The sequence below is a fragment of the Poecilia reticulata genome, linkage group LG17 (genome assembly GCF_000633615.1).
Source record: "Poecilia reticulata strain Guanapo linkage group LG17, Guppy_female_1.0+MT, whole genome shotgun sequence".
NCBI lineage: Eukaryota > Metazoa > Chordata > Actinopteri > Cyprinodontiformes > Poeciliidae > Poecilia > Poecilia reticulata.
The window spans coordinates 4,298,571-4,316,480 of NC_024347.1; the positions used below are offsets into that span (position 1 = coordinate 4,298,571).

The window sequence follows — 17,910 nt, forward strand, 5'->3', positions numbered from 1 at the left end:
GCCCGTCACGTTCCCTCTCAGACGCCCAACTTCCCGGTCGAATAACTGCTCGAAGCATTAAGCTGGACGCATTAAGTCAGCTGTGTAGGATTTGACGTTCCTCCTCACCGGGTCGGTCCGCTGCATCAGCGAGCAGCTGATCAGCTTTGATCTTAGGAACGCCGGCAGCACAGCGCGAGGACAGCCGGGGCGAACCGAACAGGAAGGAAGGAGAATCTGGAGCGGACACGCCGYTCTCCAAATGAAGGACAGCTGGGTTACCCAGTGACCCAGCTGCGACCTCAATGAAAAAGAAGCGCAGAAGTATTTCAAAACTAGCAGTATTTATTAGGAATGCACATAAAGTTGATGGCAGCAAAATATAAGACGTGATACCGACTTGAGCTATAACCGCCAGCTCAGGACGAGCAAAAACCTTCAGCATGTGGGTTTTCTTCAGGCGAAATGAAAGGAAAAAAAAAAAAAAAAAAAAAAAGTGAAATTATTCATATTAATAAGAGCTGCGAGGTTAAGACATCTGCTGCAGTTCCCCCAGTGTGTTCGCTCGTCTCATCGGTGCTTCATGAGGGCCTGGTACTCCCTCTGGTGGGAGAACAGCTGCAGGAACACCCTGTACTTCCTGTCATAGAAACTGTGAAAGGAAAACCAAAAGCTGTGTTATGAAGTTAATATTGCATCTTGTTCGCTGATCAATTGAGATTTTTTTTAACCAAAACGAAACTGAATTCAGTTTTATTAAAGCCAACTAAAAAAAACAAAAAAAACAAAGAAAGCACTGAGAATCTATTTTAAATGAGCATATATACTGTAGGTTACTAATAAATAATTAAATAGAAATTTGCCATCATATATACAGAGCCTCACAAAACCTTCTGCAACTTTCATTGGGATTTTATTTGATAGACCCACACAAATTGTCTTACTAATTATGAAGAGGCTAGAAAATTGACACAGTTTTCTGAATGTTTTTGAAACAATAACACTTGCTACGGGGGACGAAAAAAATAAAAAAATTTCTTTGGAAAATAGTCAAATTGGGTGGAGAACATTTGTAAATATATATTTTAAACTATCGCCTTATTAATTGGATTGGACTTTGACTGAGCCATTCCTAGATTACTAAGTGTTTTGCATGTAGGTCACATGATTACTGCGTACCCTACATGGCTGCTCCTTCCCTGGCCATAACTTGGCAGCTTTACGTTTGTAGATTATTGATGAAATTTCACAGCGAGATGTTTCTTAGCTTGGGATGCTGTTTTCGACCCTAAGGGTGGTTGAATCTTCTCCACAATGCCACACTTGATATTCATCTGTTAAAATACCGCAATCAAAGCCCTGACCCAAATCCAATTGAGATTGTTTCACAAAGACTTGAGACGTAGAGCTGTAAAAGAGTATCTACAGGTATCAGGAAATCAATTTAAGACTTGGCAGACCTTCTTAATGCCACATTGAATGACATTTAAGACAGAAAGAATATTTTAAAAAATAAAAGTAGTGTCAAACTTAACGTGCTTTTAGAATGCATGTAGCCTCGCATGAGGTTGGCAACAGAAGTGAGACAGTGAGGAAAACAAATGCCAACCAGCGATAAATATGCACTTCTGATAAGACGCATAAAAGTTAGCTAGCTAGTATGTTAACGTCACTCCAGCCTCAATTGCCTCAAGCCAGAATACAAGATGTCTGCGCGACTCAAACTTCTGCTAGACTGAAGTTTTTTTTTTCTTACAAGAAAAAAAAAACAAGTACACACACAATATTAAATAATCCAACCAAAACAAAAATTAACAGATTTAGGGCCAAATTAAATTTTTATATACAGTTAGACATTTTAAGGCCTTCATGTTAGATGCATGAATGTAATGCTGAAGGATGTGCTGTATTTGTAAAAACAATTAAATGTATCATTTATAAATCCACTTTAGTTTATCTGCTGCTTTGTATTTGACTACCGTGTAAATTTCCAAGAAAATACAGAATGTTGATGTTGTGTACTGCTTGGAAAGTCGTTTTTTTCTCACCTCTTGAGCTCCTGGTTTGGCTGAACGACTCGCCCAACTTTAGCCATTTTCTCCATGGCCTCCTGAGACACAAAATTGCAAAGACAAACAGCACTCCATAAACGGGCATACAGAGACACGCGTTTTAATTTCACGTCAGCCCCGTGACCTACTTGTCTCACAAACACAATCCGACTGCTGTGGTTCTGGTTTGCGTCTGCTCATGATTAATGCACGGAGGGCTCTCACTCCTACCTAAACCTACAAAATCCAGACAGCGGAGCGCTTGCAGCTGAGGGGGGGGATCAGACACAACAACTGCCCAATGTATTTATGGCTGAAAACAAGCCAACAGCTGCCGCCTGGTCCAAATGATAGCACTTTTATTTTTAGTCTATATGGCTCCGAGGTTGCTGTGAAACTTTGTCCCGAAAAAAGATTTAAAGTCTTACATCTTAATCCATATTTTGTGCACCAAACAGGCTCTGCTCCGTGGACACAGCCAGCAGAACTCAGGGAGTATTATGCGCTGGATCCTTCCAGCAGGTGGCGACACTGAGTCAAATTTCAACAATACCTTTTAACGGGTTACTCCGCATGCTTTCCAGGTCCTTTTCTAAGCCCTTTTATGTGAATACCCAGCATGCACCTCTTTGTGTCACATTAAATCCTACTGAGAAAAGAGGTCTGTATGAATTATTGACACCTGGGATAAAATACCCATCAAACTATACAAGTAGTCCAACCCATGCATCAAAGATACACTTTTTTATGACTTTTAATGCTTTTATTCTTGTTCAGTGTAACCCACTTATGAAAACCAAGGAACTTGAAGAATTGTGTGGAAAAAAAGCTAAAAAAAATCCATCAACATTAGGAAATTAAAGTCATTTTCACACTAAATTATTATTAAACTAAATGTAAAACCTCAGTTTTGCTAATTAGCATGACATTTGAAATCTAGCTCATCCAGTCCCATACTTTTTGTTTTACTAAACAGAGAATTGATTTTAAAATATTTGCTGAAATCCAGCAAATATTTTAAAATATTTTATAAACATTTCTTAGTTTGACTAAACTAAGAAATGTCTTGTAACGCAACTTTTATTAGCAAACAAAGTCTAATGACGTGGTTTTAAAAAATGATGTGAATTAGAATAACAAATGAAAGCACTGGACTAAAGTTCAGGTTCACCAGGTTGAGATTCACCAGGTTCTAAAGTGATTAAAAGCGAACCTCAAGCGTATAAAATGCCCAAACGCTGCTGTTAGTCAGTAAGCATGAATGAATCCAAAATGGAGATGTGGTGTAACAGATGTGCGTGTGACTGTACCTGTATGGTCCCATAGTCCTGGGATGCACAGGCGCCCAGAACCGCTGCGCCCACTAAAACGGCCTCGGACTGATCCGGCAGCACCACAGGAAGTGCTGATAAGAGAAACGATGCTTAGCAACGGCTCTTTCCTGTCTCCAGACTTCCTTGGTGTTTGAACTTGGATTATTCTCTGTAGTTTATTTGCTTAGATCTTCTCATTTTAGTTTATCCCTTTGTGTTTTAACTCATCCATCTGTGTTTTGGGTGGTTTCCTCTTTGGGTTTATTTGTTTATTTAACAGGTACAAGTAGGCCTGTCACAATAAACAATAAATCAGTTAATCACATGATAAATTAAAAGAAACTCAATAATTTTCATTTGCTTGATTTATCGTTTGTCTCTTTTTTCTCTCTCTTTTTACCAAAAAACTGAATGATAAGTCTTCAGTCTGGTGGTTTGGTCTCAACTATCCTTTTTTGTGAAAGCTAAATTTTTTTTTACAGGGACTTCATTATTTCTTTTATTTGTTGTTTCGGTTGTTTTCTTTCTTTATTTTGGATCTTCTAAATCTCTTCCAGTTCGAGTGTTTAAAGGTTAATTAGAATTGAAAGTTTATTGATCTTTGAGAACATGTGCTCGGATTTTTACGCCACCATTACTATTATATTACTTGAAAATGTTCTCAAAACAACAATATTCAGCTCTGGGACAATTTTATCGTCCAGCAGAACGTGTCACCGTGAGAGGCCTAGCGTCTTTTGTTAATGTGCAAAAACATTAACAAAAGATGCTTTTCACTGGATTTAGATTAAGCGAGTTTCCATCTGTAATAATATAAAGTCTTACAACATTCAATGTCCACACATGCCCTGTTTACAATCACTATAAATAGTCACATAAAATGACCACAACAAAAACATTACTAAATGCCACAACTACAGTTTGAATTATTCTCTGCTGTGTTTATGCCTCAGCTTCCCCCTCGCCTGTCAGTTTGCTCCTCATCCCAGCTGTTCCCCGTCTCTGGCTTCCTCTCAGCTGTTTTCTATTCTCTCCTGATGAGTCCTCTTTGTTCCTTGGTCAGTTACACGTCTCCCTCGGTTTATGAGATTGTTCTTATCCACGATTCCTCAGTGGTACGTAGCCGTTTCCCCTCCAGTTTCATCTTTCACTCAGGATGTGTTCAATGGCAATGCCTAGTTCACATCCTGCGTCGTCCCCGAGGTTCAAGAACTTTAACTTCGACTCGATTGCTCTGTGCGAGCTTTTATGTCAGGAGGTCTGAGAGTCTGGTCCATCTCATAATAATTTTCATAATGACTTAGAGCGTCATTTCTGAGGCAGGTGTCAGCTACATTGACTTGCTAAAGCCAAACCATTCGGACTGTTTCACATTCTGTCGATAAATAAAAAACAAAAACAGAGAACATAAACCCTAGCAACAAGAAGCCTCGCTGTAAGAAAGCTTGTGACTCTGAAGGAGCAGAGATCAGAGGCTATAATAAGAATTAGTGACGCTCTGAACAAATCTGGCCTTTATGGAGGACAGTTACTGTTCAGAGAAATCCAAAACAAGTCCAAGTTGCAGTTTGCCATAAGCCATGTAGAAAGTTGCCTTCGATTCTCTGGTCAGGTTAGACTACAAATAAACGTTTTTTTGGCCTATATACACAATTCTACGATCAGCAGGAAGCTAACGCTGCGTTCCAGTTGCGATGTGAACTGGGAAATTCCAACTTCCCTGTTAGAAAAATCTACTAGAACGTCTCCTGAAATAAATTTTCCCAATGGGAAAGAGGGAGCAACTCCGACCACCACAAGTTACAACTTGTAAGGCCAAATTTCAATATGGCCGCTCTTCGTATCACCACATCTTCCAATAAAGATGTGGTGAAAACACGTTTATTTTCAGGAGACGCACATGTAGCGCCTTCAACTCTATAAAATAAAAATGGTTGTTTATGGAAAGTAAAACTTAAAAATGTTTATGGGCGTCTCCATATTGAAATCCCGTCTTCTTAAAGCTGTTACTTGGAGTCTGACGTCAAACCCAGTTCGGTGTTCCCACTGCCAAGGTAACAGGAATACAGCGTACCTCCCACACGTCACCCTGAACGCACCACATACCTGTAGCGCTAGCCTGGATCTGTACAAACAGGAGGTTTTTGCTCAAACCGCCACACAGGAAGAGGGTTCTGATGTCACATTCTGCTTCTCTCATGGATTCCAGAATGTGACGGGTCCCGAGCTGAAAGTCAAACCCAAGAAGAAAAAGAGGGTCGCCTCGTAAGCGTTTCGGTTTTGCACACAGCCGACGCCGAGAGAGTGACAAACACGTGGCTTACAGCGAGAGCTTGCAACGTAGCTAAATACAGCCGGGCCAAGTCATCCACGGTTTGGGAAAGAGGCAGACCAATCACCTGCAACACAGTCAGGCGAACAGGAAGAGGAAGGGCTGAATCACCAACTGAACCCAGATCTGAGAAAAAACTTGTTACTTCATAAAATATTTCACTTGTTGAGTTTTGCGACACATTCAAAGAAAATATATCGAACCCTAAAGTTCAGAAGAGAAAAAGGACCTTCATGTGCCAAGAATGTGGCGCTGAGGCCTCACCATTCCCTTCAGAGTGGGGTCAGCAAGCGGCGACCTGTTGCCGTGGAAATCCGGCCACACGTGAAGGCTGGATCCCAGCAGGTCCACATCAGGCGGCGAGCCGGCCATCTGAGCCAAGTGGCTGTTCAGATACGAGTAAACGTCGGTGCCTGTGAAGGGAACTCTGAAATGAGAAATAAAAAATACTCTTAAGACGCCTGCTGGACTCCAACGTCAGCCCGATATATGGTTTATTGAGGAAAAAAAGTGTTCATGATCAGGCCCGTTTTGATAAATTGTGCTGGACGATAAACTGTACAAGAAGTTATTGCGATAAACGATAAGATTGTTGTTTTGAGGCCATTTTCAAGTATTACGATGGGAATAAAGTTTAATTTCTAGCAAATATTAAAACTGGAACTGGAAGATATTTTAAATACGCAAAACAAACAAACAAAACAACCAGAACAGAAAATAAAATGGAAACTGAAGCCTTTGTAAACAAAATTGTCCTTCAAAATAAGGGTCTAGTTGAGACCAATGCCTTTAGTAGAAAGAGAGAGACTTGAGAAAAACAATCATGCAATGGGAATGGTCAAACTTTAATTCATCATCACCGTTTTTGGTGTGATATGTTTGGTTTTCTCTGAACACATTAGGGCTGAAACAATTAATCGCAATGAATCGATTACTGAACTAATCATCAAATAATTTAGTGATTGATTAATCGCGAACTTGAGCATACACAAAAAAAGGAGGAAATTTGCTTTGAGAACAACACATTCAGGACAGTTATTAGGCCAAAATTGTCCAAAAATGTGTACATTTTGAATTTACGATAAAAATAACAGTTTGTAAAACATCTACTCAGAAATACTCAAGTGGCATAATTTTAGTTTTACCTGCTTCAAATTCTCATGTTAGGCTATCAATTATTAATTTGTTACTTCAATAAATTATCAGATTAGCTCTACACCGTATTGATGTTAGAAGTATTTTTTAGTTGCTAAAAAACGATTAATCGTTGCTACAAATGATTAATCGTTCACTAAAGGAGTCCTGTGTTATTCCGTTTTAGTTTATAAAATGTTTAGTTTATTTAAAAAAGGAATTAAACTGTGATGATAAAAGATGTATTTGCATCTTTTATTGTGAATCTATTGTGTAACGATGGCTTCAATGGTTAAATTAAAAGTTAAATTAATCAATTAATCGTCAGAATAAAATAATCGATTACTAAAATAATCGTTAGTTGGGGCCCAAAAACATGATGCTGGTCGTCATTGCCCAATAATTCCGCTTTGGTCCCATCAGATGTAAACCTAAGCTGTTCTTTTGTCTTTTTAACAAAAACAAAGGCACATTTTAAAGAGGCAGACACACAGCCACTTTTCTTCTTACAACTTGTGGAAGCAGAGTGGGATGGACTCAGGTTTTAATCTCTGTGTTAACCCAGTCACACCGAATCCACCACATTAGCAGTCAGCAGGACAGCGCCTCCTTCAGTCAGCTATGTGTAGAAGTAATAAAAACCAACTGAATCGCTGTGAGCTGACCTCTGGTTAACCTGTTCCTGTAGCTCGGCGTACGCAGCGTGGCCCTTCACAATGTGGTCGACCTGCAGGGAGGAGAGGGATAACGGAGAAACAGCTGATAACAAGAAGGTTCACAAGGACGTGAGAAACAGTTTAGCTGAGTAATGAATGAGCTACAACAGAATTGGATGTTTTTTTTCTAGTGAGTGAATGAGTGCAGGAAGTCAATAGAATGTGGTGTTTGCTTTTAGTTTTAGGTCGCTACTTAAGATTGTATATCTGCACATCCTATGAAAAGCAATAGGATTAAAAATATTTAATTCTTTCAAAAGAAACATGAACATATTAATTGTTATTGTGATATTTACCTGAAGAAAGGGGATTTTATTGAAAGTGAATGTTTTTTTTTTAACAAAAACAACAAGGCTTATAATACATTGGGGGGGAAACTCTGGATGTTATGGCTTAATCCATATCACACAATCCTATTAGAAAGGTTTTGTTTTTCAGTTTCAAAAACAGGAACTCATATTGTTTCAGTCTCCCCAGGATGGTTAAAACTGATGTTATATATATGAATATGTGTGAAAAGGTGACTGTGGCAGGGCGTCTGACCAGCCTTCCTGTGGCACTCTGTCCTCCCTCGTTAAGCCACAGGTCTGGCACCATGGCGGACAGGTAGGGTCCCCACACTCCAGGCACAATCCGAGGCTGCTCACTGATCTGCTCAGAAACGACATACATGAGTGATTATGCAAAAAAAATTACATAAAAAAAAACAAAGCAATTGATTAGAGGAAGTCATGCATCCCTAAAATCCACTGACCGCCATGTGACAAGTGGATGTCCCACAGATCATCGCCATGCGCGACGTGATTGGCCAACCTTCGCAGGGTAAATTGAAGCCTTGAACATCAGCGCCTAAGACACCTGGGAGGAGTAAAACGGCGTATCGGGGTCATGGGGTCATTGAGATGGAACATTTTTTAAAAAGGAGTACATTTCTGTAGAAAATCTCAGAATATTTTTTTTTAGAAAAAACATGGAAATTTCTGAGTTCCAAAAGTCGAACATTTTCTAGGAAAAAAACCCTCAAATTTTGAGATTAATGTTAGAAAATTGCTAGAAAAAAACTCTGAAATTTCTGAATTGGAAAAGTCAAAAATGTTCAACTTTTGCAACTCAGAAATTTCCAAGTTTTCTCCGAAATTGAGAGGCAGTGGGCCAAACTGTGGCAGAGGCAGCTGTAGAGGCACTCCTGGTGTCAGCTGCCACGGCTCAGTAGTGGCAGCTTCCGACTTTAGTGGCAGGTGACACGGCTTCAATGTCAAATGTAATATTGAATGTGAATATGCTGATTTTGAACGTATAAATAAAAATAATAATTTCTAAAAAACAAAACAAGAATAAAGAAACAACTCTGGAAAAATTCAAGAGACCACCACAAAACGATCAGTTTCTCTGATTTTACTTTTCATAGGAATATGTTTGATGTTTGAGTAAAATGAACATTGTTCTTTTATTCTAAGAACTACTGACAACATGTCTCTGAAATTCCAAGCAAAAATTTAGTATCTATTCGCAGAAAATGTGAAATGGTCAAAATACCGAAAAAAGTCCTCAAATAATGCAAAGAAAACAAGTTCATGTTCATTTAGAAACAACAATACCAACGTTTTAACGCAGGAAGAGTTCAGAAATCAACACCTGGTGGAATAAGAAAACATTTCTCAGTTTGCTGACAGAAATTTACTCCTCTCTTTCATTCTATCTACAATGTGCCTAACACGCCATCATAAAGGAGTTTTAATCAAAGAATATAATCTTATAATATATTAAGTGGGGTGAGGGGATCACATACTCTACATGCAGAAGTGGACCATTAAATCAGCTCCCCAGCCTTCACGTGGGATTCAGCGATGACACCGACTGCTGCAATAATGTTTGCAGAGCTGGTTTTGTGTTTTATAGGAAGAGTCCTCGCCTGCATGCTTCGGTTCGGAGCGAAGTTTGTTCGCTCCGACGCAACAATACGCGGCTGGCAGAGGTCCCGACCGCGGGTCAGAGGGTAGGGTTCACGAGCGGGTGTAGCTCTCACAGCCAAACCAGATGGTTGGGATTCCAGGAGCTGCACAGGCGCTTCCCTCCTCCCGCCCTGAAGGCTGCACGTTTTGTTTTTACTTGAGTAATTTAATGTAATATGAAGTATCTCTACTGTTACTTGAGTAAAGTTTCTGGATTTTCTCCCCGCTGAATGAAAAACGAACATTTTAACCAAAAACTCACCAGACACAGACACACCTGCAGTTTTTGTTGAAATTTCATAAGTTTTTTTTTTGTTTTTTTTTTTTACTGAAAGAAACTGAATTGGAAAAATTTTATTTTGCCTGATTTTTGTTGTTGTTGTTACTTATTTGAATTCTTGTCATTCTTGTCCCTTAAAATATCTAAATTTCCACTTAACTTTATATAATATAGAAATATAGAAGAAATTATGTTAATATTAAATGATGAATCATTTGATCAGTTACTCGGTACCTGAGTAGACTTTTTACCAAATACTTTTGGTATTGAGTCTCACTTGAGTCATTTCTTGGACGGCTACTTTTTTACTTTTTTTTCAGTAAAAATATGTGGAAGTACTGCCACTCTTACTTGAGTACAGGTTCTGGTACTCGACCCACCTCTGTTTCTGACTTTGTATTTCTTTTTGCGTTTTTATGATGTAACACACTTTGAACTGCCATGTTGCTGAAAAGTTCTACACAAATAAACTTGATTGAATGATTGATCATGCATTGATTTCATTCTGTAGGACTTTTGAGGCTGCAAACTCATAAAAATGTCTTTAACTTAGTGAGGCTCTTGCTGCTGTCCCAACATACGCTCCTGTTTGTGTTCTCTTTGCGCTCGCTCTGCAGAAACGTGACTCAGTAAAGGTAGTTTTCCACCTTCCGCCCCTGCAGGTCCTCTGTGCTTTTTTGGCCAAACGGGTTCGGATAATAAACAAACACTGCACTCCACGCCTGCAGAAACCTGTCCTGGAAGTTTACAACGACAAACAAGTATTTTTCCAGAGTTGGACTCTTGCTTGGTGGAGGATGATGGGGGTTTTTGTGTTTTTTTTTGTTTTTTTTTGAGACGCCTCAGTGAGGTGGTACAGTTAAAATAAGTGGCTTCAGTTTGGACATGACTTTTGTTTCCTTTTTGTCTCCGCTGGGTGTGCTACCTAAGCCTCCGGCGTGAGCATCAATGAGTGAAGCGCCGACTGCTGTTCCTGGGTTCAGACCCAGATCTGCTGCGGCCTGCGGGGTCAGGCCTCCTGCCAGAGGACTTCCTGGAGGACACGTCGCACTGCCTGGATGGAAAATCATTACAACCGTAGAAGACGACAATCAAAATGAAGCACATACTTGTGAGATGGGTGAGATGTGTTTAAAGAAAAAAGAAATCTTCTTGCCCATTTTGGAGAAATTATTTTCCAGAAGATCCTCCAGTCCAATGCTGGTCCAAAAGCTGGGATCCCAGCCAATGGGAGGACAGTATGTCCACTTACACACTAGAGTACATAAAGACCTGAGGGACAGCGGGGGAGAATAATACCAGATTACATCGCATATTACATCGCATATTTGATATCTCTCCGGTTATCTCCTGCTTAGGAACACAAGGTCCGAAACAATTTGACAACAGAAAAGACATAGATAACTTTTTTAATCTGTCCTGCTGCTCTGTTTTTACTCCGAGAAATTAGGCCGGTGTTCCCAAAACAAAAAACAAAACATGTAGTTTGGTATCTACACGGTAAGATTAAAAACAGGGCCTAGCAAAAGTATTAATTCCTCTTGAACCTTTGCATATTTTGCTACATTATAACCATGATCCTTCTGTGTATTTCAGTTTCACTACAAAATCTTAAACTCTTACCATTTTTGGTCTAGTTTTAAGTTCATAAGATAATTAACTTAGAAGTAGCTTTTCAGCAAGAAATAACAGCTTGTTTAGAGTCAATAATTCCTCAATACTGACGAAAAAGTAATTGCTCCGCTAGCAGATTATTTCACTTATGAGAAAAATGTCTTGCTATAAGTGAAATAACCCTATATTTTGCTGAACAGCTATCTTATACCAAGTGCATCTAAGACATTTGCACTAAAAACTAGACTAAAAATACTTACGATTTTCTGCCAAAGGATTACCGGAGGAACTGCAGACATCCACAGGCTGAAGTTTAGTGGATAAATGAATTACTACTCAAGAACTCCACAAATCTGAACTTCTTCACGGAGCGTCGAGATTAAAAGTAACGGTTGAAAGAAACGTTCGCCACCAGCCGTGTGGCGGACACAGCGCTCTCGTCTCATGAGACCTGATCTGAACTTCCTGGCCTGTTTGTAAAATGCTACGTGTGGCAATAAACTCCCATAGTGAAGCATGGTACTGGCAGAATCATGCAGTGGGCGTTACTTTTCTTCAGCAGGGATAGAACTTATCAGAGTCGAATCTCGAAAGACATAAGTAAATACTCAAAACCAATAGAAAATTTGTGGAAAGACTTTAAAGCCCTCAAAATATTTACATGTAGGTCAACGAACATCAGGACACCTATGAACTCGTGACAGTTAAGGGGTTAAATTAAACATAAGCTGTACAGATGTCAAAGAAGAACGGGCAGAAATGCCAGGTTGTTTTGTCCCTTACACTTTTTAATTACTTTGTGTTGATCTTTTCATGTAAAACCACAGTAAAACAAAGCAAAACGTGTGAATGTAACGTGACAAAACGTGTCAAAAGTTGAAGGGGTTTACGTACTTTTGTGTGTGTATAACATAAATCCCTCCTACCCACAAAAAAAAAGACCAAGCTGAGGGAGCTGACCTCGTTGTGGAGTCCGTAGCTTTCCAGGACAGGAAGTCCGGCAGGTCAAAGAAGTGAGCGGCTTTGTTCCAGCATCTGTCCTTTAGATTCTGACAAAGAGGCAACGAGAATCTGTAGCTACTGACGGCTGACTCAAACTGTAGATGAGCACGTCAGGCAAACTTAACATTCGCCACCAAACAGATGGAAGTTGGTGGATTGTTCAAAAGTATATATGATAACCAGCTGGTTTAAAAGAAAAACAAAAAACACACACAGAGCGCAGAGGAAGAGGTGGTGACCTTCCTCACCTCTTTCAGCCAGAGGAGCTTCGGAGGTTGCATCTCCTGCGACATGACCCCTCCCACCCTGCTCAGGACCCTGTGTCCGGTGTTTGTTATCCGATCCGCCTGCGCCGCAGCGCGATGGTCCATCCACATCACCACGTTCTTCTGCGGGTCGCCTAAATAACAGAAAAGAAAAAAAAATAAATAAATCAGGAGAAAGCATCGGGTTTTACAGACACATTTGTTCATCTGAAATCAGCTAGGAGGGAAGAAACATGAATTTAGTTGCCGAATGCGTTCAAGACAATCGCCAGGCTAAAGGCTGAAGATGACGGGAAGCTAACTGACGTGACGCTCACCATCCTGAGTGACTGGCACAGGCTGGAAGCTTTCATCCAGAACTACAAGAGAGCAGGTGGCATCAAAGCCGACGCCCCGGATCTGGTCGCTCTGCACCTCACTGGTCACTTCCTGCGATAAAACAGAGCCAAAACGGTATATAACCACACCACTGGTCACCGTATATCTGTAAAGTAAGGAACAAATGTGTGATCAAGTGTTGGATCATCACAGAACGTTCCAACATAAAATAATCTATTACACTTCTCAAACAATTAGCAACTCTAAAGGATATTCAGATAATATTTTTGACCTCTTAACCAGGTGAATTTTAACTATAGAAGATGTACAGGTAGCTAACACAGTGTTTTACACCACATAATCCAGGATGCGTGTCTTCCCTTTATACACTTGTTGTCGTCTCATAATAGAGAAGTTAAAATATAAAACTAGCTTAAATCGCTAATAAACAAATACGCTCTGAACAAATAAGCTGTAGCTAAACTGCTTTGACAAAAATAACTGATGGCCTAATTTACTCATTTTAGATAGCTAAACCGCTAGCTAAAATGAGTAAATGTCAGATTAAATCACACAAAAAAGCTACAAGTGAAAAAATGTTAATACAGGAAATTTGGTAAGACATAACCTAAGCATGAGCAGTAAAATAAGACTAGAAACAAAGGAGGGAAACAGTTAGCAAAATGTAAAGAAAGATGGCTAAGCAGACAGGTTAAGTAAGGCAAATGGTGTTAGCTAAAAAAACAACACAGCAGTGGGAATGCTTTCTAAATACAAATAGATTTCGGCTGGTTTCTTGGCTTTCTTTGCCTTTTTCTTCATCTCTTCGATTCTCATTCCAGTCCATTAAAGACATGCTGTGATTTCTGAAACCTAAATACAACATTTAGGTTTGAAATAAAAAAATAACACTTCAAATACAAAAATGTGGACTTAATGAAACATATGTATAGTATCTGCTAAAAGATTGTTTTCCAAAAGTACTTTTAAATCTGACAAACAAGCCTCATTGTAATTGATTAAATTGGACTGTACAGCCTTATCCTGACTGATACCTTACAACAATGTGTAAGTTTTAATCTTTGTAACCTCTGCAAATTATGCTAACAGGTTGAGCTGGAGGCACATATTTATATTTCAGTTGTACTGGATGTATGCCATGTTATAGATGGAAAAAGGTTTCGAAATAACTTACTTTTATACTGCTACGTACACCTATGGGATTTGGACAGTTTGATAAAGTGATTATCAAAGAACTCATTTACAATCGAGTCCTTTGATACCAATTGCATTTTTTATTTACCATCTCCTGTACCGAGATCTTCCTACCTTGACCACTGAGCAGCATTTCTGCCATATCTCTGTGGAGGACTGGACGTAGTGCTCCGGCTGGGGATTCCAGATGGTGATGGGTTCCTCTGCGGTGGTTTTCAGGAGCCCCTCTCTTGTCACCAGGGCAGCCCTCACACTGGCAGTACCCACATCAACCCCAACATAATAGACCTCCGCCATGAGGAGTAGCCGCTGAGGATCCTCTGGTCAAGAATCAACCTGGGTGCACTGTTGAAGAATAAATAAAATACTGACACCAGAGTGAATGAATGACTCGTCTCATTATTATTATTCTTTCGATTCCTTTATTCATTCATGAATACAGAAAGACTAAAACTATAGCTCGCAGCCTTATACGCAGTTATCCTTTAAGGACACTTGTGTCCTCAGTTTGAATAACAGCTGCAGATTTACACTAATCAAAAGCGCAGGTTGTATTTTAAATACCGCGTGCATTAAAAAAAAAACCCAACCAATAACGCATTTGCCATCAAACTCAAACACACGGAGTGTTTACCCGAAAATCTCACTTCACGGTAGAGAGAGAAAAAGACGTTCAATCACGTACAAGTTTCTTACCATGAACTTTGATATGTACAGGACGGTGGGATGAGACGGAACGCGAAAGCGGCCAAAAAGGATAACAGTCGCATTTTTCTTGTCGAAGCAAAACAAACTCTGGAGACCCTAGCCACGCTGTTAGGATTAGAAAGAAGACTATAACATGGTAATAAAACACTTTAATTCTTCTGATAGGTTACCTAAAAAAATTACATTGGAGAAATACGTTATTTATTTACTCATGTATCATCTTTTACAAATGTCGGGGTCCCTTGAATATCATTGGGCGCCTTTAACAAAATTACGAACTGATTAAAATTTCAGTTCTACAAAACACATGTTGACCATTGTGTATAAAGCTACTGCCATTACATTTTGGAAGCACACATTTCAGAAGCCTGGGCAACATGAGAACTAAATATTCAACAAAATACGGTTCATTTTCAGCAGGTTTTTAAAAAAAATATATCTTCAAATTCTGCTTCAGCTTACCCTCTTGTAATAACTTTAAACTTGTCTCTGAGTATTGATTGTTTAGGTTTCATGACGTTCTTTCAAAGTTTTCCTTAGATATGCCATATGTTTGACAGATGTATCTTACAGAGTACCGTACATCTCTGTGAGAGAATCGCCATGGGATAGTGTGATATTGAAAATAATGTAGCACAGTGATAATGTTAACTATTACTTCTTTATTGATTTGATTTCGACACCCAGACTGAAGTAAAAACAAAATAAACATCAAGTTTGTTGTTTAGTAATGACTATGTAAGAAAATCTTACTGAATCCAATTCTTGTTTTAAATTAAAAAAAACAAAAAACGCTGGGGTTGTTGTGTGATAATAAAAAAAAAATAGTTTAAATAACTCACTGAAAGCTTCAAATGAATTTATTGATTTTGAAAATCTGATCAGAACTGTATGCCACCGGCTTGGTAAAATAATCGACAATGTTGATTGAGAATCATGTCAAAGCAAATATCCGTAAATATCTGTGATTATTTGTTACACTGTAATGCGTGGGGACCGTGAATCTGTTTTCTCACGTACACACGCAAAAACAAATGCAGTTTTCTCAAATCTCCACTGCAGTCTGTGTTTTTCTAAATAACCGTTTAGTGGTATTAAACAAAGTGTTTGTGCCGATGAAAGATCGAAACATATGAAAGTGTAACATTGAATCACTCAGAATTGCAAAAACACAACCTCGCTCGGTCCAGCCGATTTCCCTGCCTTTGTTCACAAGGGAACAACTTTGCAAAAAACAGATTGTTGGAAAGGACAGAAACATAGTCAGTCAATTAAAACTACCCAACTTCGTCTTTCTTCTCACTCTGGTGTTGTGTTCTGTGCTTGAAGCAGCTGTCTAAAGGGAGCGGCGTGGGCTGAGGGCTGTGTGTTTGGGCCATTAATGGTCAGCAGACGTGGAGGCACAGAGGAAAACCGAAGCAGCGCGACAGGGAGAAACAGCTGCTCTTCAACAAACACAGCACAGACAGTGTTTGAAATCTCATCCGTCTCTCTCTCGGAGCCTCGGTTTGGATCTCCTCTCAAGTCCACGCGTGAAGGTAAGCAAAACTTTGCTCTGTTGATACATCCAACACACGCACCATAACCTCTCTCTCTCTCTCTCTCTCTCTCTCTCTCTGTGTGTGTGTTTTGCTCGGGTGGAGGAATCCCGGACCGTTCCGCCGCTGCCGGGAGGCCGATGGCTTTCAGCTTCCGACTGGAAAACTGTGTGCGGAGGAAACAGCTGGCCTTGGCAGGGAAAGATGGGAGAGGAGGGGGAAACGCTATTCTCTAAAGGTGACCCCGCTGGGCCAGCTGGAGGGGAAAAGCCAACAGAGAAACAGGAAGCATGGCCGAGCTTAGATGGGAAATGATTATTCTGTGGGCCTGACACAGGTGCACAGAGACAAATTCAGACATGGTGTATGTCTTAGAAATCTCTAACCTGTGAAGAGAGAGATAAGAGTCTGAGTAGGACGAATGCAGAGGCAGATGCGTTTGCTACCACAAAGGAGGCAAAATACGTTTCTGAGAAATCAACCACTGGAGTCCTTAAAGCTGCAGAGTGGAACGTTTACAAAAATATGTTGTTTGGTTTCCTATTTATTCAAACTGTCACCATATGAGACAGATAATATGTCATGAAGAAAAACAAACATCCGTCTTCTCACGGTGCTACTATAGTAATCTACAGAAACGCACTGCCCCCCATCAGACAACCAATCAGAGCCATGAAGAAGAGTCTTAGCGCTGCCAATCAACTTCCTGTACGCTGCTCATTGTGCCAACGGTGGAAAAACAAGTTACTGTTATGGGAAAACTGTTTATTCGCCATAATCCGTGACTATGCTAAATACCTTCAACTTTTGTGGTAGGCTAGGTTGTGGTGAACCAGCTTTAGCTTAGCAGAGAGCACAAGTGTGATGGACAGCGCTAAGACTCTCCCTCCTGGCTCTGATTGGTTGTTCTGACTGAGTGGTGTATGTCAGCAGTTAGTTTTTGTTTTTAGTTTGTTTTTTTTCTACAGATTATTTGTCTTATATATTATACTGTAACAACATAAACATAATTCTAACAAATATGTAAAAAAGAAAACACTTTTTTAACATAAAAGTTACATACTGCAGCTTTAAGATTTTGAACTACTTATAAACAAACTTTGGGACAACACGAGCAGTGTTAACTTGAGGCACCTCTGGTTCTCCCAGTTTAACTTAACTGGGGCTTGTTGACTTATTTAGTTGGCCGGAGAAGAACATGTTGAATAATGGAGTGAGGGAACTCAGCTGGACTGGACTGCAGCTACACACAGGCTTCAGGCAGCAGTGCAGATTCAGTGATACCCAGAAGGCCTTGCATGTGGGAGTCACAAAAACTGGCCTGTTTCACATTTTTTTAACAGTCAGAATACCTCGGGTGTACGGGCGAACTCTGCATTGTCCTAAGCATCAAGGCCATTGGTTGTTTGCAAAACATACACAATACTATCAGCAGTGGCGCAACTACACATTATTCAGGTGGATGCAAAAACATAGATCGGCGCCCCCCCCC

The 17,910-nt window shown here is 39.9% G+C and overlaps 1 protein-coding gene across 3 annotated transcripts; it reads right to left on the reverse strand.

Annotated features, from left to right (window-relative positions):
- Positions 1-304: 304 nt before the first annotated feature.
- On the reverse strand, positions 305-14,979 carry fggy (FGGY carbohydrate kinase domain containing). Of its 3 annotated transcripts, none has more exons than XM_008433169.2 (16): positions 14,869-14,979; positions 14,287-14,517; positions 12,957-13,068; positions 12,622-12,773; positions 12,332-12,420; positions 10,914-11,029; positions 10,683-10,811; positions 8,280-8,383; positions 8,069-8,176; positions 7,475-7,536; positions 5,940-6,102; positions 5,668-5,742; positions 5,450-5,570; positions 3,341-3,435; positions 2,028-2,089; positions 305-631 (listed from the first exon to the last, which is right to left on the reverse strand). In XM_008433169.2, exons 2-16 carry the CDS (start codon positions 14,467-14,469, stop codon positions 550-552), a joined length of 1,653 nt encoding a protein of 550 aa, XP_008431391.1. In that variant the 5' UTR covers positions 14,470-14,517; positions 14,869-14,979; the 3' UTR covers positions 305-549. The 3 variants fall into 3 exon arrangements, with proteins under 3 accessions (XP_008431391.1, XP_008431392.1, XP_017165273.1); XM_008433170.2 differs by having other exon boundaries at positions 14,807-14,879; XM_017309784.1 differs by lacking the exons at positions 3,341-3,435; positions 14,869-14,979 and having other exon boundaries at positions 544-631; positions 14,287-14,571.
- Positions 14,980-17,910: the final 2,931 nt, after the last annotated feature.